The 24,609-nt window shown below is 42.2% G+C and overlaps 1 protein-coding gene across 2 annotated transcripts in view; it reads left to right on the top strand.

The window, feature by feature from the left end:
- The first annotated feature begins 8,415 nt into the window (after nucleotides 1-8,415).
- Nucleotides 8,416-24,609, top strand: part of TWSG1 (twisted gastrulation BMP signaling modulator 1) — a 71,881-nt gene continuing 55,687 nt past the window's right edge. Inside the window, exons 1-2 of one of the 2 annotated variants that reach the window (XM_045459789.1) lie at nucleotides 8,416-8,654; nucleotides 10,386-10,539. In XM_045459789.1, coding sequence (XP_045315745.1) covers nucleotides 10,417-10,539 — 123 coding nt within the window. In that variant the 5' untranslated portion in view covers nucleotides 8,416-8,654; nucleotides 10,386-10,416. Of the gene's footprint in view, nucleotides 8,655-8,687; nucleotides 9,330-10,385; nucleotides 10,540-24,609 lie in introns of those variants that run through there. The other variant, XM_045459790.1, reaches the window with a different exon arrangement.

Raw genomic sequence — 24,609 nt, 5'->3', positions numbered from 1 at the left:
TCCCTGTTTATTTGACCCTTGCCGTATCATTTGCATTTTTGTAAGCTTCTTCCAATCCTTCCTAGCAAGACATAAGCAAGACATAAATATATGAATAAAAAGAAATAGGCACTACGATGAGATACCTCTTGGCGCCCACCGGGATGCCTATAATAAAAAAAAAAAAATGGAAAATACAAATGCTGGCAAGGATGTGGGGAAACTGGGGCTCTCATACATTGCTGGTGAGAATGTAAAATGGCACAGTGGAAAGCAGTTTGGTAGTTTCTCAAGTTAAAGACACAGTTACCATATGACCCATTCCACCCCTACTTAAATACACAAAGGAATCAAAAATAAGTGTTCAAACAAAAATGTGTACATGAATGCTCCTAGCAATACTATTTACAAGAGCCAGAAGTAAAAACAACCCGAATGTCCATCAGCTGATGACTAAATAAACAAAATGTAGTGTATCGGGGCACCAGGGTGGCTCAGTCAGGGAAGCATTCGACTTCAGCTCAGGTCATGATTTCACAGTTTGCAAATTCGAGCCCCGCGTCGGGCTCTCTGCTGTCAGCACAGAGCCTGCTTCAGATTCTCTGTCTCCCTCTCTCTCTCTGCCGCTCCCCATCTCGTGCTGGCTCTGTCTCAAAAATAAAAATAAAAACACTCAAAAACAGGGGTGCCTGGGTGGCTCAGTCAGTTAAGCGTCCGACTTCGGCTCAGGTTATTATCTCGCGGTCCATGAGTTCGAGCCCCACGTCGGGCTCTGTGCTGACAGCTCAGAGCCTGGAGCCTGTTTCAGATCCTGTGTCTCCCTCTCTCTCTGACCCTCCCCCATTCATGCTCTCTCTGTCTCAAAAATAAATAAACGTTAAAAACACTAAAAAAAAAAAAATCTGGCATATCATACAGTGATGAAATGAAAGCCACAAAAAGGAATGAAGTTTTGATAAGTGCTATAACATATAAACCTTGAGAACATTATGCTAAGTGAGGAAGCCAGATACAAAAGGCCACATATTGTCTGACTCCATTTATTTATTTTTAAATTTTTTTTTCATCGTTTATTTATTTTTGGGACAGAGAGAGACAGAGCATGAACGGGGGAGGGGCAGAGAGAGAGGGAGACACAGAATCGGAAACAGGCTCCAGGCTCTGAGCCATCAGCCCAGAGCCTGACGCGGGGCTCGAACTCACGGACCGCGAGATCGTGACCTGGCTGAAGTCGGACGCTTAACCGACTGCGCCACCCAGGCGCCCCTATTTATTTTTTTAAATGTTTATTCATTTATTTTTGAGAGCAGGGAGCACAAGTGGGGGAGGGGCGGAGGAAGGGGGAGACACAGAACCCGAAGCAGGCTCCAGGCTCTGAGCTGTCAGCACAGAGCCTGACGTGGGGCTCAAACCCACAAACCGTGAGCGAGATCGTGACCTGAACCGAAGTCAGACACTTAACTGACTGAGCCACCCAGGCACCTCTGTCTGACTCCATTTAAATTTTTTTTTTTTCAACGTTTATTTATTTTGGGGACAGAGAGAGACAGAGCATGAACGGGGGAGGGGCAGAGAGAGAGGGAGACACAGAATCGGAAACAGGCTCCAGGCTCTGAGCCATCAGCCCAGAGTCTGACGCGGGGCTCGAACTCACGGACCGCGAGATCGTGACCTGGCTGAAGTCGGACGCTCAACCGACTGCGCCACCCAGGCGCCCCTGTCTGACTCCATTTAAATGAAATGTCCAGGATAGACAAACCCGTAGAGACAGAAACTAGACTAGTGATCGCTGAGGTAAGGGTGGGGTGGGGTGGGGGGGAGTGTGATTGCTTAATGTGTACTGGGTTTCCTTTTGGGGGTGAGAGAAACGTTCTGGAATTTGATAGGGTCACCACTATCTGGTTGCTTAAAATTGTGGCTATACTAAATGCCACCAAGTTGTATACTCTCAAGTGATTAGGATGGTAAATTTTACGTCACATGCATTTAACACACACACAGAGCATTGATTTCCTGGGTCCTTGGAGCTCCTCTCTTGTAAGGTGGTGCGGCTCTGAGGTCGTCTTGGGTGGTTTGCTGCTGGGACACTCCTCCTCCCAGCCCGTCATCCTCCAGTCACTAACCTCCCAAAGTCTTCCTCTCCGCCCTTGCAGGTCTGACCTCCCCTTCTGACCAAGCATAAGCCTCCAGGAAGTCTTTGTGATTATTCTAGCCCCACTGATTTCTGCTTTTCCTTGTTTCTTAAAGTGACCATCAAGCTCTTGACTCTATGCAGCCTTATCTTCTTCACTAAATGTTTTTCACCTCTTCGTTACTACTGTCATTTTTGGCTAATACAGGTGAGACCACGGGTCCTAGTTTTCATGGTCCTTCCGAGGGCTTCAGAACCCCTGCGCACAGTGAAATGATACGTTAATGACATAATTCCTGCCCTAAAGAAGCTTCTAACATTAGTTGAGGAAACAAAACATATATGCACTAATTGTGAAATATCGGTGCAAATAAATGCTTTAGGGGCTCAGAGCTATTGGGGACGTTAGCCAGGGAACGCATTCACTGAATCGATTCATTCACTGAGGGCTTACTATGTGCCAGGCATTGGGTTGAAACATGGAAGATGACTTTTGATATCTGATAGAGTGATATTTGAACAGGTTTTAAAGCGTGGGTAAAATTTATGTAGCTAGAAAAAAATAAGAATCCTGTTCTTAGCAAAAAGAAGAATGTGCCGAAATACAAGATTGGAAAAGTATGAAGTGTGAAAATAGACCAGCTTGACTTATGGAGAGGATTTGTGGAACATCAAAAAAGATATGCATATACTGGCATGAAAAGATGGTCTAGATATGCTAAGTGGAAAAAAGCAAGTTGTAGTGAAGTATTCTTAGCATAATTTCATTTTTCACAAACATACACTAATGTATGTGACTTCAAAAAGACAGAAGGGGCACCTGTCTGGGTGGCTCAGTCGGTTAAGCGTCCAACTCTCGATTTCAGCTCGGGTCACGATCTCATGGTTTGTGAGTTCGAGCCCTGCATGGGGCTCTGCGCTGAAGTTGGGAGTTTGCTTGGGATCCTCGCTCTCTTCCTCTCTCTCTGTTCCTCCCCTGCTTCTCTCTCTCTCTCAAAGTAAATAAGCTTTAAGAAAAAGATAGAAGTACACACAAAGCTAAGAGCAATTGCTAGGGGCTAAAATGGCCTTACGAGGTCCCATAATTTAAAAATTTTCCCCACCTAAGTATGTATTATTTCTGTGATGGGGGCAGGGAAAGTAAATGGAAATAAATTAATAGATATTTTAAGTAAATAAGCTACAGAGTTTGGACCTAATTTGTTAGGCAAGAGTGAGCCTACTATTAACACTTGTAAAAATTGAATTTTGGGAAGTCTTAGGGCTCACGTTTTGTAAGTATCTCAATAGTCCTTGATAGTCCTTTGCAAATCTCCTCTGCTGAAACAGCACCCTCTTCTAGCAGGTGGGGTCTGCATGCTTCAGACCAGTAGTGGTCTACTGGGCCTCCTGCAGTCCCTGGGCACCCCTCCACCCCTACCTTACCCTTCACCCCCTATCCCCACGTAGGGAATAACCTGCCTGAATGTTACTTTTACATGGTAGATCAACAACCATTCATAGCGAGGGAATGACAAGAAACTTTAGAACTATATATATATATATATATATATATATATATATATCCTCAAGATTTCCTATGTTTCTTTCTTTTTCTTTTCTTTTTTTCTTTTCTTTTCTTTTCTCTTCTTTTTTCTGTTCTTTTCAATAGTGTGTGTGTTCAAGCATGGAGTGGGGTGGGGGGGACATGGTGGGGACAGGGGCAGAGGGAGAGAGGGAGAGAATTCCAAGTAGGCTCCATGCTCAACCGACTGAACTATCGAGGTGCCCCTCTTGTTTTACAACAGGAAGAATTGAGAGGCCTTTAGAAGAAATCCACTTCCTTTCTTCATTCTTTAGATAGCTTTGCAGTAGACCCATAACAGACCAGGGAGGAAGGATGGAAGGGGGAGAGAGAGTGATGGACAAAGGAGGTTTCTCCTCAAATGGGCCTCCCATCCCCGGTAGATCTTCCCTCCCAAGATCAAGCTGGGAGGTGGATAAACTGTGGCTCACTTTAATTCAAATATGTAAAACCAGATCAGCTAATTGAGTTGAGTTACCCAAGTCGAGAGACATTAAGAATGGGATAGTGGGTTCCAAATCAGGATTCTCAGCCCCTGAAGTGCTGGCCTTTTGGCAGACAGAGTAATTTTCCTGTGCCCACTGGGCTGGAAGGTGCTCATGACGGGAGCCTCCTTTAGCCAGGCCTGAGCTTCCCTTCCTGGGCCCTTGCCCTGCCTCCTGCCCATGAAGACAGGGGGCCCCACCCACTCTCTCCTTTAGAGAATCAGCAACGTGAAACTCAGAAGTGGAGAAGCCAAATCAAATTGGCAAGGGCACCAAAAACCTGTGCATCAGGCTCTCACTTTGCTCCTTTCTTCTAGGGTGGATGGGCAGGGTGAGGCGATGACCACAGATGAGGGTATATAACCCACTACCTACAAGGATGAGTTCTAGACCAGAAGTTTACAAATCACAATTTTCCTTATTATACCTCTGTGTTGGGCAGAATAATGCCCCCACCCCAATCCCCCCAAACCCACCTTTGTGTACTATACCTCCCCACCCTAGACCACAAAGATGTCCACAACCTATTCACTAAAATCTATGGATGTTAATTACCTTTCATGGACAAAGGGACTTTTTGCAGATGTGATTAAATTAAGGATCTTGAGACGGGAAATTACCCTGGGTTATCCGGGTGGGCCCACTGTAACCAAACCACAGGGGGCTTTACATGAGGGATTCGGGGGGGTCAGAGCTAGAGAGGGAGATGAGAATATGGTAGAAGAGATGAGAGAGACACAGAGAGAGGAAAAGAGAGAGAGAGGAGGGAGGGATATTGACTTGAAGATGCCACACTGCTGGCCACAAAATAAGGAATCCAGTGGCTTCTGGAAGCTAGAAAGGCAAGGAATGGATTGTCTCCTAGAGCCTCCAGAAGAAACACAGCTCTTCTGATTCCTTGATTTTAGGACTTCTGTCTTCCAGAACTGTAAGATAACAAATTTGTATTGTTCTACAGCAGTAAATTTGCAGTAATTTGTTAAGGCAGCAATAGGAAACTAATACATCCCCTTACTACAGTTGGCTGAGAGTCAACCACTGACAGGTCCACGTCTGATTGAAAGTTAGGTGATTCCGTGACATTTGACCCTTTCATCAAACCCAACCAAGAGTTGTTGTTGTTGTTTAATGTTTATTTACATTTGAGAGACAGAGAGAGACAGAGCGCGAGTGGGGGAATGGCAGAGAGCGATGGAGACAGAATCTGAAGCAGGCTCCAGGCTCTGAACTTGTCAGCACAGAGCCCGACGCCAGGCTCAAACTCATGAGCTGTGGTGCGATCATGACCTGAGCCAAAGGAAGTTGGACGCTTAACTGACTGAGCCACCCAAGCTCCCCATAACCCAACTAAGAGTTTTTTTTTATTGCATTGATTATAAAGGCTTCTGGTAAAATAAAATAGCCACTGAAGTATAGCTCTCAGATTCTCAAACTGCCAACCACAGATCCAGAACCACTCGATGTTCACCTGGGGGCTCAACTACCATTTGACCTCCTAGGGTGTAACAAGGAGGATCTTTAAGTTAAATTAGAAATAATTGTATTTTGGGGGCGCCTAGGTGGCTCAATTGTTTGAGCTTCTGACTTTGGCTCAGGTCACGATCTCAGGGTTCGTGGCTCATGGTTCCAGGTCTCTGCTGTCAGTGTGGAGCCCCATTTGGATCCTCTATCCCCCTCTATTTCTGCACTTGCCCCGCTCACACACTCTCTTTCTCAAAAATCAAAAACGTTTAAAAAGCTGTATTTTTAAAAATTATTACCGAAGTAACAGAAACAAAGACATCAGAAAATGCAGATAAAAAAAACAACAAAAAATACACATCAACAAAAATCACTCATATTTTCACCAAGAAATAACCACTGCTAACACCATGGTTCTTTTTCCAGCCCTTCTTAAATACCTATATAACATTTTTTTAAAGTTTATTTATTTTGAGAGAGAAAGAGAGAGAGCAGGGGAGGGGCAGAGAGAGAGGGAGAAAGAGAATCCCAAGCAGGCTCCGCATTGTCTGCTCTGAGCCCTACTCAGGGCTTGAACTCACGAACCATGAGATCATGATCTGAGCAGAAACCAAGAGTCGGTCGTTTAACTGACTGAGCTACCCAGGCACCCCTGTATACACAATTTTTGATGTTAATCATTCTAAAAGTATGTACACCACTTTAAAATGTTGATATACAATGAATATCTTTCCATGCCAACAATATTTATCTGCAATACTAGTACTCAAAGTGTAATCTGGGGACCCTAGGAGTCCCAAGACCGTTTCAGGGGGTTCATGAGCTCAGAATTTCTATTTTAATTCTAATATATTATTTGCCTTTTTCATTCTCCTTCTACAAGCTTAGAGTAGTCTCCTAGAGGCTACATAATACATGATATTGCAGCAGTTTGAACGCAGAAGCAAATATGAAAATCCAGCTGCCTTCTATTAACTTTGACATGTAAAATAATGTCACTTTTCTATTTTTTTGTTTTGGAATATATGCTTATTTTTCATAAAATATGTCTTTCGTGTTACCTTACAGTAGAGTCTATTATTTTTAAGTGAAATAAATGAATAAATAGTTCTTAAATTTCTCAGTTTTAATTTCAAAAGTTTTGATAGATGTAGCACATATAAAACCTCTTCAGAGCCCTCAGTACCGTTCAAGAGTGTAAAGGGGTCCCGAGACATGGAATTGTGAGAACTTCTGACCTACAATATTACGTTTTAATAGGTGATTTAGTCCATTGCACTGGAGTGCCATAATTCATTTAACCAATAAGTAATGCCAAAGGATGGGACTTTAAAGTTGTATACTCTCAATTATTTCTTTAAGATAATTTTCAGGGATGGGGCACCTGGGTGGCTCAGTCAGTTGAGCATCCGACTTGGGCTCAGGTCATGATCTCCTGGCTTGTAAGTTTGAGCCCCCCATCAGGCTTGCCTTTGTCAGCACAGTCTGCTTCAGATCATCTGTCCCCCTCTCTCTGCCCCTCTCCCACTCATGCCCTCTCTTTCAAAAATGAATAAAAACATTTAAAAATTTTAAAAATATAACTTTCAGGGATGATTTTTAAAATGCACGTTTATTTACTTACTGTACAAAAATGAACTAACATCATTAAGGTAATCCACCCCCTTGGCCAATCAACTCTTTCCATCCATTCTTTGTTTTCTTCCAAGCAACAAAGGGGAATATAAGGCATTTAAGACTCCTACTAGCTTAAAACTCTATCACTACTATGTCACCATTTGCAAAGGGAAAGTACCTTGTGGATCATCTAGCCCAATGGGCTCCAACTTAATCACTCTGGAATCTTTTTAAAAAGCAAATTCCCAGGGTTGTTGTAAAGATCTGAGCGCAATTCTCAAATGCCTTTATGTACATGCCAACTGTTGATGGAAGGAATTCTTTTTTCTAAAATACAGCCTGAAATGAGTGCTGCGTCATCCATGCTCCGGGAGCCTTCTCCTACTTGAGGTGGTTCGCTGCAGCCATTTGTCTAGCTGTCTGTCCATCCTCTCCGAAGGCCAGTGGCCTCCTTCTCGGCCAGCACCCACGTCGCCTCCTCTTTTCTAGTTCCAGTGCTAAGCACAGTGCCAGGCACTGGCTAAGGACGCAGCAAATTTTAGTGAACTGCTGAACGAAGGCTCTGCCCTAGCAGATCCTTATTCAGTAGCTCTGAGCCAGAGCCCAGAAACCTGCCTTTTTAATAAATCTGGCCTCCAACATGAGATAACAAGAGTTCAAGTGTCAGCTCTGCAAGGTAGCGGGATGGGCTACTCCACCACTAGGTGCCTCTGTCTTGCATCCCCATAACGGGACCATCACTGCTGCCTCAAGTGGTTGCCGTAGACAGTCACCGAGCTCGGGTACGTCAAATGGGCAGCTGAGCGACATGCACTTGCTAAGTCCAGGGACTGGGCCTCACAGAGGGTCTGCCCCAAGTAGGCGGACAAAGAAGCCTGAGATGGGGGCGGGGAAGAGGGCGGAGGGAAAGTGCGCGTGGGCGCCCGGGTGGGTGTCCCTGGGGGCCGGAGTGCGGCCACTGTTGGGCGTGACCCGAGGGCGGGACGGGGCCTTCGTGCGTGAGCGGGGCGGGGCCGCGGCTGGGGGCGGGACCGCGGCGGTGGGCCTGGCGGGGGGCGGGGCCTGGGGGCGGGGCCTTCGCGCGGGCCGGGCCGGGGCCGGACTGGGGACTGGGCGCCGGGCCTGGCGGGGGCGGGGCCGGGGCGTGCGCTGACAGGAGCGCCCCGGGAGTGAGAGACGCCTCCTGTCGGGAGCTGGCGGCGGCGGGGAGCCGAGGGCGGGCGGAGGGACCGGGGGAGCTGGGGGGAGGGCGGTGGCGGGCCTGTCTCTTTAAGGTGCCCGAGGCTCGCGGGCGCAGCGCTGAGGGACGGCGCGGAGGCGCGGCCTGCCTCCCTCGCACAGCCCGGCGGCGCGCCCAGGGCTCGGGTGACTTGCGGGGAAACGAGGGCCAGGCGGCCTGGCGGCGCCACGGCGCACGGTGAGCGGGAGCAGTCGGGGCAGCGTCTGCGGCCGGGGAGGGTCCGGGCCCCGAGCTCCGGTCTCTGGAGGCCGAGGCCGCGGCGGGCTCTCGGGGCCGGGAGGAGCGGAGCAGCTCCCGCGCGGCCTGGGCCCCGCCTACGCGCTGGACGAAGTGGGGGCGCCGCCCGGTGGGTGCTGGGCGCGGGCGCGCAGGCCGGCGGCACCCCTGCGGCCCCCTCCCCTGCCTCGCTTTCAGCGGCGCGTCGGTGAGCGGGGGTGAAGAGCCGCGGTGGCCTCTGCCTCGCCAACCGGCAGCTGGGGCTCCGTCCAGAGGCACAAAGGCTGCTGTCAGTGCCATCCCCCTTGGGGACCACGCACAGGTCGCCAGAGCCTGAGAAACTGGTCCCCACGTACGAAAACAGTTTCGATGCGGCACCGTTCCTGACTCCTCAGGAAAAAAGGAGAGGCCCTTTAAACAATTGTTACCTGCTTTGTACTTGCCCTTGTTTACTTGAATACTTTTTCCAGTAAGCTTTGGGGAGTAGGATGGAGACAACCATAAGAGATGCGGGGGAAAGTCCCAGTTTTAGTGAGTGTAGGGTGAAAACTAGTTCTGGAAAAAAAATCACTTTTCAAAATACCTTCTTTGGCCTCCACGAATATGTGCTGGTGGCACCAGAAATCATCCGACTTGGTATGTGCTGTTAAATATATTAGAAAGTTGGGTTACTAACGGTCTTTCGGAATACTTTGTGGGCCTCGCCAGGGCTTTCTCTTTCAAAATTGAGTCATACCTGGTGCAAAGCCCTTTATTCTTTTCACCTTCTTAGAGCTTTTGTTTTACTGTATTTTGTAATGCTTGGAGTAAAAGTTTACAGTAATCATAAAGGCTCCATAAACTCACCTTTTATCTATCTGACATCAATAATCATTTACTTTAATTGATTCTGGGGGGGGGGTGTTTGAACGCGAAGAAGTTCTATCTTTTTAAAAAGCTTACTAACCATGTTAGCTTAATCACTGTTTAACCACTATCAGGATTTGTGCTGGTCTTGTTTTCCTTTTCCTTTTTAAAATGCACTGTCTTCTTAATAACGTTGCAGAATCTATGGTACCTATGGTATAGGCTTAAAAGAACATCTTCACATTTTAAGAAATTACTCGGAGTTCTTAGTGCAGTTGATAATTTACTACCCCCTTGGTTATTTGCTAAGTTATTTAAGAAATGACTGTCACCTCAACTTCTTTCTCTGAGCCGCTTCAAGCTCATGGCTTCTGGCTAATTATGTGAGGACATAAAATGAGATAGTCATAAATAATCATTAGAATAATTTGCAGTTTTAAAATTTGTTAAACGTTTTATATTATGGTACTGTATTAATAGTTTTTATATAGGTTTAAAGTTGAATAATGGGCCTAAAGCTAAAGTGGTGCAGTATTAAAACTGGTTATTTGCCTCAGTAATCCGGTGGTACTACACACACACACACACACACACACACACACACACACATATGTATTTGCAGTTTGCTGACAAGACATTACTATATAAAGTAGTTGGTTTTGACTGTTTAATCACTCATTGAAAGTGTCCTTTAAATGATCACTCAAAAGTTGTTTAATACAAATAATGAGTCTTGGTTTATTTGTTTTGCTTTCCATTTCTGTATTTGTTCTTAACCTAGTCCTTCCCTTTGAATTAAAGTTTTGGTTTTTTTTTTTTTTTGTTTCTTTTTGTTTGTTGGTTTAGCTTCCTGGGAGTTGATTGTCTTTGAAGAACCATGAAGTCACTTTCTGTTGTTGTGCTTACTCTGGCCATTCTGGTGTTCCTGACTTGGGTCCCTGAGTCACTGAGTTGTAACAAAGCACTCTGTGCTAGCGATGTGAGCAAATGCCTCATTCAGGTAGGACTAAGCATACTTTTTATTAATATTAAAACGTGGGGGCACCTGGGTGGCTCAATGGGGTTGAACATCTGAGTCTTGATTTCGGCTCAGGTCAAGATCTCACAGTTGTGGGATTTAGCCCTGTGTCCGGTTCAGTGCTGAGTGTTGAACCTACTTGGGATTCTCTCTCTCCCTCTCTCTCTGCCCCTCCCCTGCTTGTGCTTTCTCTCTCAAACTAAATAAATAAACATTAAAAAAATAAAATGTAGTGTAGATATACAGTGCATAGATATAGATATAGAGTATATGTATATTACAGAGTAAGGCCTGAGTATGAGGTCAAGGCCTGAGGTACTGAACCGTGACACAGAGTCTAGGTTTTTACCCCCCATAGTTTTCTTGCATATGAGCCATGTCAGATTCAAGAAGTTTCGTCTTCAAAATAATACCCGGCTTCATAAACATGCCATTACAAAGTGATGAGTATGCCATTCAGATAAAGAAAAGGGTTCCTTGTGTTACCTAGTTTGTATACCAAAGAAGTTCAATGACTATATTTAGAAAAAAAATTTAGTTAGTCAAATAATAGATACCTTGTTCCTTCATATAATAGTTGTCTATTCTGTGCAACAAGTTATTCCAAATGTAGCAACTTAATGCAGCAAACATTTATGATTTCATGCGGCGTCCGAGGCTTCAGAGTCTAGGAGCGCTTAGCTGGCTGGTTCTGGCTCAGCGACTCTCGTAAGGTTGTAGGCAAATGGTCAGCTGAGATTGGAGAATCTGCTTCTAAGGTACTTGACAGTTACCTCTCTTTCAGTCCTCAGGGTAAGCCTAGTGGTATAGCTACCACTTTCATTTTTCTAAAGAAAAAAACGAGGTTAAATAATTTGGTTAGGTTCGTCTAGCAAGTAAGTGGCTGTGGAACAGTCTTTGACTCCAAATCCTGTGGCCTTCCAACTAAACGTACTAGTTACTACCCCATAAAGTTGTGTTAATTAGCGGTGAACTTCACGTCTTATATAGCTGTTCTCTTTTTTTCCCCATCCCATTAGGCCATCAGCAGTCTTCTGCCTTTTGTGCGTCTGTATTTATTAGCCTCCCTTTTAGTTATTGGCTGTTGGCTAAGAAATCCAGTAACCACACATGTTTGAATTCTGTGTAATGTATGAGTCAGCTACATCCTGGCTGTGATCCCAACATGGAGCACTTGGGTGTGTGTTCTAGAAGTGGTAAGGGTTTTGGGGCGCCTGGGTGGCTCAGTCGGTTAAGTGTCTGACTTCAGCTCAGGTCATGATCTTGCGGTCCGTGATTTCGAGCCCCGCATCAGGCTCTGTGCTGACAGCTCAGAGCCTGGAGCCTGCTTTGGATTCTGTGTAGCCCCTTCTCTCTGCTCCTCCCCCACTCATACTCTGTCTCACTCTGTCTCTCAAAAATAAATAAATGTTAAAAAAAATAGAAGTGATAAGGGTTTTTATAGATTTGAGTCATTTTGTATTTATTTTGGACATTTTGGTCCTTTTCTTTAATAGTTGAACTTCTAGGAAGCCTGGCCTTTATCTGAGTGTGGTTTGCCACCATCTCATACTCTCTTCACCCTTGCTTTGCATTTCAAACCAAAACATGTAAATATTTGTTGGTTGGTTTTTAATTCTTTGGCTGTGGACTTTTTCAAGCGTAAGTAGAAGAGAGGAGTATAAAGCCCAGCAGTGACAGCAGTCATTAACTCAGGGCTACTTTGTTTCATCTGTGTTCCTCTATACTGCCCACCCCAGCTACATCTTAACTTCAGGCAAATTCCTGATACCATTTTATCATAATTCTAATCTCTATATTTTAGAGATAAGAACTCTTTAAAACATGTAGCTATTAACAATTTAGGGGATGCCTGGCTGGCTGAGTTGCAAAAGCATGTGACTTTTTTTTCTTTTTCCTTTTGAGAGAGATAGAGGACCTTAAGCAGACTCCATACTCAGCACGGAGTCCAATGCAGGGCTCGATCCCATGATTCTGGGATCATGATCTGAGCCAAAATCAAGAGTCAGACACTCGGGGCGCCTGGGTGGCTCAGTCGGTTGAGCGTCTGACTTCAGCTCAGGTCACGATCTCACAGTCCGTGAGTTCGAGCCCCGCGTCAGGCTCTGGGCTGATGGCTCAGAGCCTGGAGCCTGTTTCCGATTCTGTGTCTCCCTCTCTCTCTGCCCCTCCCCCGTTCATGCTCTGTCTCTCTCTGTCTCAAAAATAAATAAACGTAAAAAAAAAAAAAAAAAAAAAAAAAAAAAAAGAGTCAGACACTCAACCAACTGAGCCACTCGGGTGCCCTGGAAGAGCATGTGACTCTTGATCTCAGGGTTGTGATTCAAGGCCTACGTTGGGTGTAGAGATTACTTTGAAAAAAATAAATGAAGTTAAAGATTAACAGTTATTTTGAGTATCATCTAATTTCATACATGGAAGTTTTGATATGGTATGTCTGCTTAGGCTCATGCTAGCAGAAAATTTTGTAGTCTGTACGTGAAGTCTAGTTTTTGCTCTGGTCTGATGGGGAAGCTGTGATACTTCCCAGGTTGTTTCAATGTAGCTTCATAATTCATTATTAGAAATAGAGTCTCATGGGGTGTTTGGGTGGCTCAGTCGGTTAAGCATCCAGCCCTTTGTTTTGGCTCAGGTCATGATCTCACAGTTCATGGAATCGAGCCCCATTTGGGCTTTGTGCTGACAGTGTGGAGACTGCTTTGGAATCTCTCTCTCACTCTATCTATGCCCCTCTGTCTCTCTCTCTCTCAAAATAAATAAGGAAAGAAAGAGAGAGAGAGAGAGAGAGAGAGAGAGAGAGAGAGAAAGGAAGGAAGGAAAGGAAGGAAGGAAGGAAGGAAGGAAGGAAGGAAGGAAGGAAGGAAGGAAGGAAGAAAGTCTCACAGTGATTTTTATATTCATGTTTAGGTGGAAATTCACTTACATCCCTAGTTATTTTTGACTCTCCAAATCTGTAATTTCCATTAGTTCAAATAATTTACTTCTAAAAAACTTAAAAAAAAAAAACATTTATTTATTTTTGAGAGACAGAGACAGAATGTGAGTGGGGAAGGGGCAGAGAGAGAGGGAGACACAGAATCTGAAGCAGGCTCCAGGCTCCGAGCTGTCAGCACAGAGTCTGACACAGGGCTCAAACTCATGAACTGTGAGCTCGTGACCTGAGCCGAAGGCAGACGCTTAACCGAGTGAGCCACCCAGACACCCCTAGTTCAAATAATTTAAAATTGGATTTTATTAAAATGAATTGCTTGGTAAAGGAATATTTTTAAAAGATAGCTTTTGGGTGCCTGGGTGGCTCAGGTGTTAAGCATCTGCCTTTGGCTCAGGTCATGATCTCACAGTTCATGAGTTTGACTCCCACACTGGGTGAGCTCGAGCCCCACTTCAGGTGAAACACAAGCCCTGGGTGAGCCCCACGTGTCTGTCTCTCTCTCTTTCTCTCTCTGTCTCTCTCTCTCTCTTTTTCTCTCTTTGCCCCTTAGGAGATTCTTTCTCTTTGCCCCTTGTGGTTTTCTTGTTTTCTTGTTTTCTGTCTCTCTCTCTCTCTCTCTCTGTCACTCGCTTGTACCCTCTGTCTCAATCAATCAGTCAATTAAAAAAATAGCTTTTGGTTGATATTGATAAAAACCATCAAAGGTTTTTGGTTTGTTTCTTTTGCTTTTAAGATTAAGAATATGTACTATAGGGGCACCTGGGGGGCTCAATCGGTTGAGCGTCTGACTTCAGCTCGGGTCATGATCTCATGGTTCGTGCGTCCGAACCCCGTGTCCGGCTCTGTGCTGACAGCTCAGAGCCTGGAGCCTGCTTTGGATTCTGTGTCTCCCTCTTTCTGCCCCTCCCCCACTCATGCCCTCTCTGTCTCTCTCAAAAATAAATAAACATTTTTAAAAAATTTAAAAGTATGTAATATAAAAAACTTAAAAAAGTAAAGAGTACTATATGAGTGTAAAAACTGGAAAATTGAGTGAGCTTCACCTGTTAAATGGTGAGTCTGGTAAATTCACTAGAAAGAAGCTAGGACTTGTTTTCTTTACCATGGATTCCGTGATGCTAACGTTTCTCAGGATCTTGTTCCTTCAGAGCCAGGAATCGTCAAATCTTTCTCTGGAGTAGTAGAGACAATGCTTCTGGTGCATAGTGGCAAAGTATTTGAAATTAAAGATATTGTGGGCTTGGGGCACCAGGGTGGCTCAATCGGTTAAGTGTCCAACTCTTGATTTCAGCTTAGGTCGTGATCTCATCATTCGTGACTTCGAACACCGCATCGGGCTCCACGTGCCTGGTTGGGATTCTCTGTCTCCCCCTCCCGCTGCCCCTTATGTGCATGCGCTCCTTCTCTCTGTCTCAGAAATAAATACACATTTTTTTAAATAAATAAAAACAAAACTATTGCAGGCTCAAGACTCGGGGATTTTCTTGTTCATTTATTCATCAGCACTTATTGGACATTGAAGTAAAATGTGATTAGTCCCAATATTTGACTGATTTTTGGGACTCCAAAACTCCGGCAGATTGTTTCACATCTTCAGCTTTATTTTCCTTGTATTCTGCTTACTATCTGGGTACGTAACAAACCACCCCAAAAATCAGTGCCTGAAAACAACATTGATTTTGGCCACGAATTTGCAATTTGCAGGGCTTGGTGGGATAGCTCATGTCTGCACCACACAGCACTAGGGCAGCTTGAAGGGCTGGGGGCTGGAGTTATTGGAAGCAGCATTATTCCCTAGAACTTTCTCCAATGATAGAAACAGTCTACACCTGCCCTGTCCAGTGAAGTAGAAGCTAGCAGCTATGTGTGGCTATTGAGCACTTGAAATATAACTCGTGTGATTGAAGAATAGCTTTTGAAATTTTGTTTAATTTTAAGTAATTTATATTTAAGTAGCTATATGTGACTGGCGGTCGCTGTGCTGCATCTCACAAATCTGAAGGCTCACTGATAAGTCTAACACTGGGGCTAGAAAGATTCTTCAGCATGCTCATTCTCCCTCTGTCCCTCTCTCTCTCTTTCTTCCTCACTCTCACTCACTTTCTCAGTTCTGTCTCTATATGACCTCTCTAGTGTGCTGGTTTAAGACTAGCCAGTTACCTCCATGTTGGCTCTGGACTCCCAAGATATGTGTGTCATGAAAGAGAGCCGGAGGAATCTTCTTGCCTTTCATGGCCTCACCCGAGAGGTTACCTACTATTCCCACAATGGTCATAAGTCCACCTAGGTGTAAGTGGAGGGAACATAGGCCCTGCCTCTGATAGAGGAGCATAAGAAGAGCATGTGGATGGCATAAAGTGCATGGACATCTTTGGGAAATACAATATGCTACGTATTAAGTGTAAAATAAATTGGCTGGCTGGGAGATCTCAAAGTTTCCTTCTAGTTCTTTTTTTTTTTTTTTTTTTAGGTTTATTTACTTATTTTTGTTTTAAAAGAGAACGAACAATCAGGGGGAGAGTAGAGAGAAGGAGAGACAGAATCCCAAGCAAGCTCCATGCCATCAACACAGAACCCAACTCAGGACTCTTAACTTTTGAACTATGGGATCATGACCTGAGCCAAGATCAAGAGTCGGATGCAACCAGGTGTCCCGGTGTTTTTTATTTTTATTTTATTTTATTTTATTTTATTTTATTTTATTTTATTTATTTTTGAGAGAGACAGAAACAGAGCGTGAGTGGGGGAGGGGCAGAGAGAAAGGGAGACACAGAACGTGAAGCAGGCTCCAGGTCTGAGCTGTCAGCAAAGAGTCCGACAAGGGGCTTAACTCTTGAACTGGGAGATCATGACCTGAGCTGAAGTCAGACTGAGCCACCCAAGCACCCCCCTGCTTTTTTTTTAAAATCAGAGTAAGAAGTCCTTTTCCCCTCTTTCTTTAATCAAAGTTTAATTGACATACAATGTAGCATTAGTTTCAAGTGTACAACATATTGATTTGACAATTCTTTATGTTACTCAGTGCTCACTATGATGAGTGTCGTTACCATCTGTCACCATACAATGTTATTACAATATTATTGACTGTATTCCCTATGCAGTACTTTTCATCTCTGTGATTTATTTATTTTATACCTGGAAGTTTGTACCTCTTAATCCCCTTTATCTATTTTGCCTACCCACAGCTACCCCCCACCCCCCACCTCCCACCACAGCCGTTAGTTTGTTCTCTGTATTTCTATTTTTAACTTTTTGAGTAGCGTCCTTACCGTTTCCTACAGTGGTTGCACCAACTTACATTCCCACCAATGGTACATGAGGGTTCCTTTTACTCCACATCTGTGCCAACACTTGTTATTCACTGTCTTTTTGATGATAGCCTTTCTGACTGGTGTGAAGTGATATCTCATTGTGGTTTTGATTTGCATTTCCCTGATGATTAGTGACCTTAAACATCTCATGTGTCTGTTGGCCATCTGTATGTCTTTGGAAAAATGTCTCTTCAGGTCCTCTTCCCATTTTTAATTGGATTATTTGTGGTTTTTTTGGTGTTGAGTTGTATGAGTTCTTTATATATTTTGGGTATTAACCCCTTATCAGATATATTATTTGCAAATATCTTCTCCCATTCACTAGGTTGCCTTTTTTTGTTGTTGGTGTTTTCTTTTGCTGTGCAAAAGCTTTTTATTTTGGTGTAGTCCCACTAGTTTGCTTTTGCTTTTGTTTCCCCTGCCTCAGAAGACGTATCTAGAAAATGTTGATAAGACTGATGTCCAAGACATTATTGCCTATGTTTTCTTTAAGGAGTTTTATGGTTTCAGGTCTCACATTTAGGTCTTTCATCCATTTTGAGTTTACTTTTATGTGTGGTGTAAGAAAGTGGTCCAGTTTCATTCACATGTAGCTGTTGAGTTTCCTTAGCGCCATTTATTGAAGAGACTGCCTTTTCCCCATTGTATATTCTTGCTTCCTTTGCTGTAGATTAATTGACCATATAGGTGTGGGTTTCTTTCTGTGCTCTCTACCCTGTTTCATTGATCTATGTGTCTGTTTTTGTGCCCGTACCATATTGTTTGGGTCACTACAGCTTTGTGATATTACTTGATATTACTTGTGATGCTTCACCCTTTGCTTCTCTTTTTCAAGATTGTTTTGGCTATTGGGGGTCTTTTGTGATTCAATACAAATTTTAGTATTATTCTAGTTCTGAAAGCTAGAAAATGAAAAATGATGTTGGTATTTTGATAGGGATTGCTTTAAATGTGTAGACTGCTTTGGGTAGTATAGACATTTAAACAATATTTGTTCTTCCTATCCAGGAGCATGGAATGTCTTTCCATTTCTTTGTGTCATCTTCAGTTTCTTTCATCAGTTTCTGATAATTTTCAGAGTATAGGTTTCTCACCTCCTTGGTTAAATCTATTCCTAGTTATTTTATTCTTTTAATGCAATTGTAAATGGGATTGTTTTCTTATTTTTCTTCTACTTCATTATTACTGTACAGAAATGCAATAGATTTCTGTATGTTAATTTTGCATTCTTCAACTTTACAGAATTCATTTATCAGTTCTAGTAGTTTTTTGGTGTAATCTTTAGGGTTTTCTGTATATAGTGTCATGCCATCTGCAAAGAGTGAGTTTTACTTCTTCCTTACCAATTTGGATGCCAATTATTTCTTTTTCTTGTCTGATTGCCACAGGTAGGACTTCCGGTACTATGTTGAGTAAAAGTAGTGAGAGTGGACATCCTTGTCTTGTTCCTGATCTTAGAAGAAAAGCTTTCAGTTTGTCACCATTGAAATGTGATTTTAGCTGCGGGATTTTGATATGTGGCTCTTTTTGTGTTGAAACATTTTCTCTCTAAACCCACTCTGTACAGTTTCATCATGGATGTACTTTGTCAAATGTTTTTTCTGCATCTTCTGAGGTAGTCATATTGTTTTTATCCTTCCTCTTGTTGATATGATGTATCTTGTTGATTGATTTGCAAATAGTGAACCACCCTTGCATCCTTGGAATAAATCCCACTTAATTGTGGTAAACTCTTTTTTTAATGTATTGTTGAATTTGGTTTGCTAATATTTTGTTCAGGATTTTACATCTATGTTCATCACAGATATTGGCCTTTAGTTTTCTTTTTGGGGGGTATTTTTGTCTGGTTTTGGTATCCGGGTAATGCTGGCTTCCCCTTTTATTTTTTGGAATAGTTTGAGAAGAATAGGTATTAACTCTTCTTTAAATGTTTGTTAAAATTCACCTGTGAAGCTCTCCGGTCCTGGACTTTTGTTTGTTGGGAGTTCGTTGACTACTAATTCAATTTCCTTACTAGTAATTGGTCTCTTCAAATTTTCTATTTATTTCTGATTCAGTTTTGGAAGATTGTATGTTTCTAGGAATTAATCTGTTTCTTTTTAGGTTGTCCAATTTGTTGGCATATAACTTTTCATACTGTTATCCTTTGTATTTCTGTGTGGTGATTTATCCTCCTTCATTTCTGATTTTATTTATTTGAGCCCACCCTCTTGTTTTCCTTGATGAGTCTGGATAAATATTTATTCTGTTTATTTTTTCAAAGAATCACTTCTTGGTTTCATCGGTGTTTTCTATTGTGTTTTTGTGTCTATTTCATTTATTTCTGGTCTAATCTTTAGTATTTCCTTCCTTCTACTAGCTTTGGGCTTTGTTTGTTGTTTGTTTGTTTGTTTGTTTGTTTGTTTTAGCTCCTTTAGTTGTTAGGTTGTTTATTTGGGATTTTTTTTCATTCTTATGATAAACCTATATTGCTATAAACTTCCCTTTATGAACTGCTTTTGCTGCATCCCAAAGGTTTTGGACTGTTGTGTCTTCATTTCCATTTGTCTTCATGTATTTTTTGATTTCCTCTTTGATTTCATGGTTGACCCATCTGTTGTTTAGTAGCATTTTGTTTAGCTTCTGTGTGTTTGCAGTTTTTCCAGAATTATTCCTTGTAATTGATTTCCAGTTTTCATTGTGGTTGGAAAAGATGTTTACTATGATTTCAGTCTTCTTAAATTTACCGATACTTGTTTTGTGGTCTAACATGTGATCTGTCCTGGAGAATGTTCCATGTGTACATGGAAAGAATGTGTATTTTGCTGTTTTTGGATAGAATATCCTGTGTGTGTCTGTTAGGTCCTTCTAGTCTAATGTGTTGTTCACAGTCGCTACTTCCTTGTTGGTTTTCTGTCTGAATGATCTACCCACTGATGTAAGTGGCGTGTTAAAGTCCCCTGTGGTTGTTGTATTGCTCTCAGTTTCTCCCTTTATGTTTGTTAATATTTGCCTTGTGCATTTAAATGCTCCTATGTGGCATGCATAAATATTTATAATTGTTACATCTTCTTGTTCGATTGATCCCATTGTCACTGTGTAGTGCTTTCTTTGCCTCTTGCTACAGTCTTTGTTTTAAAGTCTGTTTTGTCTGATACAAGTATTGCTGCTCCAGCTTTTTTTTCATTTTCATGTGCATGGTGGATGTTTCCACCCCTTCCCTTTCAGTCTTTATGTATGTTTAGGTCTGATGTGAGTCTCTTATGAGCAGCATGTAGATGGGTCTTGTTTTTTTGTCCATTCAGTCACCCTTTGTCTTTTGATTGGAGCTTTTTAAAAAAATGTTTTTATTTTTTATTTTTGAAAGAAGGAGAGAGAGCACACATGTGAGCAGGGGAGGGGCAGAGAGGAGGGGGACAGAGGATCTGAAGCAGGCTCTGCACTGACAGCAGAGAGCCCCATGCTGGGCTCAAACTCACGAACCATGAGATCATGCCCTGAGCCGAAATCAAGAGTTGGATGCTTAACTAACTAGGCCACCCAGGCACCCCTCGATTGGAGCTTTTAAAGTAATTATTGATAAATATGTACTTATTGCCATTTTGTTCATTGCTTTCTGACTGTTTGTGTAGTTCCTAAAGGTCCCTTTTTAAAAAGTCAAATTGTTAGAAGGATACATGATGAAAAACAATCCCTCGAGTAATTCTTTTTACTCTCCATTTTGTTATTCAGGTTGAACCACTTTTAATCTTCCAAGTGGTAGTTTCCATTATCACTTCTTTTTTTTTTTTTATGCTTATTTATTTATTTATTTATTTAGAGACAGAGACCATGTGCATGTGTGTGCCTGAGTGGGGGGAGGGGCAGAGGGAGACGGAGAGAGAGAAAATCCCAAGCACACTCCGTGCTGTCAGCTCAGATCCCCACATGGGGCTTGACTCTACCAACCTTGAGATCATGACCTGAGCCGAAGTTGGACAGTTAACAGACTGAGCCGAAGTTGGAACTTAACCGACTGGCTCAGTCGGTTAAGTATCTGTCTTCTGCTCAGGTCATGATCTCATGGTTTGTGGGTTTGAGCCTCTGTTCTCTGAAGCCTGCTTCAGATTCTGTCTCCTTCTCTCTGCCCCTTCTCTGCTTGCACTCTGTCTCTCTCTCAAAAATAAATAAAACATTAAATTTATTTATTTATTTATCTATTTATTTATTTATTTAGAGAGAAAAAGAGTGTGTGTGCATGAGCAGGGGAAAGACAGAAAGAGAGAATCCCAAGTAGGCTCCACATTGTCGGTGTAGAGCCCTACAAGGGGCTTGAACTCATGAACCATGAGATCATGACCTCAGCCAAAATCAAGAGTTAGATGCTTAACCATCCAGGTGCCCCTACATTTCTTTTCTTGAATGACTTTATTGTTCTTGAATTTCTAATTGTCTTTCTTGATTTGCATCATTAGTTGTTAATACCTTATGTTGTTTTAAATTCTTAGTCTGTTCTCCTCCCAAGGGAGCCTTCAGTGTTATTGTTTCCAGACTTAACTGATGGCTGTCTAGGTCTGATTCAAGCTGTCCTATAGTGCATCCCCATTGTTACTTTCCTAAGCTGGTTCCACTATTTCTTTGATTTCGTGTCTTGTTCTTTCTTAATTTACTCTCATTTTGTTGTAACATGTCTTAGAGTGTTTTCTAACAAAGGCAATATTGGGAGGTAATGTTCTGGGTGCTACATCTCTTAAAAATGCATTTGTTCTCAGGGTGCCTGGGCGGCTCAGTCAGTTGCACATCCCACTTCAGCTCAGGTCATGATCTCACGTCTCATGAGTTTGAACCCCACATCGGGCTCTGCGCTGACAGCCTGAACCCTGCTTTGGATTCTGTGTCTCCCTCTCTCTCTCTGTCCTTCCCCCACTCATAGTCTCTCTCTCAAAAAAAAAAATGCATTTGTTCTCGGGGTGCCTGGTGGCTCAGGTGGTTAAACATCTGACTCAGTTTCAGCTCAGGTCATGATCTCACAGCTTTGTGGGTTCGAGCCCCGTATCAGGCTCTGCTCTGGCATCATGGAGCCTGATTTGGATTCTCTCCTCTCTCTCCTCTCTCTCCTCTCCACCCATGCTTTCTCAAAATAAATAAATAATTTAAAAAAAATGCATTTATTCTCTCACCTTATTTATACCTGATTGATGATTTGTCTGAATATAGAATTCTGTGTTACTTTATTTTCCCTAGTAACTTCGAAGACATTTCCTAACTGTCTTTATGCTACTGGCATTCTATAATGGTAGTAAGAAGTCTGTTACCAGTCTGGTTTTTATTCTCTGTAGGTGACTTTGTTAGTCTGTTTGTTTCTTCTCTCTGGAAATGTTTGCTTTCATCTCCTTATCCTTGGTGTGGGTCTTTTTGTGTGGGCATAGTGACGGACACCTTATGAATTTTTTTTAGGGAACAGGGGTTTTGTTTTGAGCTTGAGACTGGAATATTCCCTTTTATTATTATTTTTAAACAATATTCTCCCTTTTTTTCTACAACTCTGGATACTGTCAATTTAAGATAGATGCTCTAAGTCCTAGTTTTTAAAAACAGCTTTGTTGAGATATAATTCTAATACTACAGATTTCACCAATTTAAATGTGTGATTCACTGGTTTTTAGTGCATTCATTGAGTTATGCAATCATCACCACAATCTACCTTTAGAACATTTTGATCACCCTAAAAAGAAACCTCATACTCATTAGCAGTCACTCCCCATTCCTTCCTCCCTACCCCTAGGCAACCACTGTTCTACTTTCCATCTTTCTGTATGCCTGTTCAGGACATTTAATATGAATGGAGTTATATAATATGTTATGTTTTATGTCTAGCTTCTTTTATTGAGCGTAATTCTCTCATGACTCACACATGTTATAATAACTAGCAGTACTTCATTATTTTATGGTCGAATAGTATTCTACTGTATAGATAGATATACCATATTTAATTAATCCATTCATCAGTTGATGAATATTTGAATTGTTTTCACTTTTTGGCTATGGTGAATAATGCTGCCGTGAGTATTCATGTACAAGTTTTTAATGTGGCTATATATTTTCATTTCTTTTGGGTATATAGCTAGGAGTGGAATTTCTGGGTCATATTTTCTGTGTTTAACATTTTGAGGAACTGCCGAAGTATTTTCCAAAGTGACTGCATACATTTCCACCACCAGTGTATGAGGATTCCAGTGAACCTATGCCCATTTTTTAAATTGGCTTATTTGTTTTTTCATTGTTGAGTTATGAGAGTTCTTTATATATTATGACTACAAATCACTTATCAGAAAACTGAGTTGCAAGTAATTTTCTCATTCTGTGGGTTGTCTTTTTACCTTCCCGATGATATCATTTGCAATACAGAAACTGTAAGTTTTGATATAGTCTAATGATCTACTTGTCACAATGACCTAGTAGTCACAATGACCTACTTGTATATTTTCCTCTGAGAATTTTATAGTTTTAGCTCTTATATTTAGGTCTGTGATTTATTTTGAGTTGATATTTGTGCATTCAACTTTATTCTGTTCCAGCACCATTTGTTGAGAATACTGTTTCTTCCCTGTGGAATTTTCTTGGCACGTTTGTTGAAAGTAATTGACCAAAAGGATAAGAGTTTATTTCTGAAATTTCACTTCTATCCCATTTATTTATATGTTTATCTTATGTTCTCTTGATTACTGTAGCATTGTGGTATATTCTGAAATCAGGAAGCTTTTAGCACAGAGCCCAAATTGGGGCTCCATCTCATGTAGCATGAGATCATGACCTGAGCCAAAACTAAGAGTCCAATGCTTAACTGAATGAGCCAACCAGGTGCCCCCCCCCAATTTTGTTCTATTCAAAGATTGTTTTGACTATTTTTGGTCCCTGGTATTGCCCTATGAATTAAAAAAAAAAATTTTATGGGTATTGAGGAGGGCACCTTTTGGGATGAGCACTGGGTGTTGTATGGAAACCAATTTGACAATAGACTTCATATATTGAAAAAAAAATTAAATGAACAAAATAAAATAAAATAAAATAAAATAAAATAAAATTTTCAATGTTTATTTTTGAGAGAGACAGAGCACGAGTGGGGGAGAGGCGGAGAGAGAGGGAACACAGAATCTGGAGCAGGCTCCAGGCTCTGAGCTTTCAGCACGGAGCCCAACTCTGGACCTGAACCCACAAACCGCAGATCATGACCCGAGCCAAAGTCAGATGCTTAACCAACTGAGCCACCCAGGCACACCTACCATATGAATTTTAAAATCAGTTTGTCAATTTCTGCAATAAAGCCAGCCTTGGATTTTTTTTTTTTAATAATAGCCTTTACTTTTTAGAGTAGTTTTAGATTTACAAAAAAATTGAGCAGAAAGTGCAGAAAGATCCAGCATACTCCTTTCCCATACACACACCCACTCTTTCCCCAATTATTAACATCTTGCATTAGTTGGTACATCTGTTATAAGTGATGAACCAGTAGCGACACGCTATTATTAACTGAAGTCCATTAGGGTTCACTCTCTGTGTTGTATAGTTCTATGAGTTTTGACAAATGAATAATGTCCTATATCTGAGATTACAGTGTGGCCCAGAATAGTTTCATTGTCCTGAAAAGCTCCTGTGCTTCCCACCCGATCCTTCCTACCTCTCCCCGAGACCCCTTCCTAGACTTTGGCAACCAGTAATCTCTTTTACTGTCTCTATAGTTTGCTCTTTCCAATTTGTCATATGGTTGGAATTATACAGTATATAGCCATTCCAGACAGCTTTCTTTCACTTAGCAATGTACATTTGGGGCTTTTCCATGTCTTTTTGTGG

The sequence above is a fragment of the Leopardus geoffroyi genome, chromosome D3 (assembly GCF_018350155.1).
Source record: "Leopardus geoffroyi isolate Oge1 chromosome D3, O.geoffroyi_Oge1_pat1.0, whole genome shotgun sequence".
In the NCBI taxonomy this organism is placed as follows: domain Eukaryota; kingdom Metazoa; phylum Chordata; class Mammalia; order Carnivora; family Felidae; genus Leopardus; species Leopardus geoffroyi.
The sequence above is the reverse complement of the archived record's forward strand: the minus strand, read 5'-3'. Positions and strand labels throughout refer to the sequence as shown.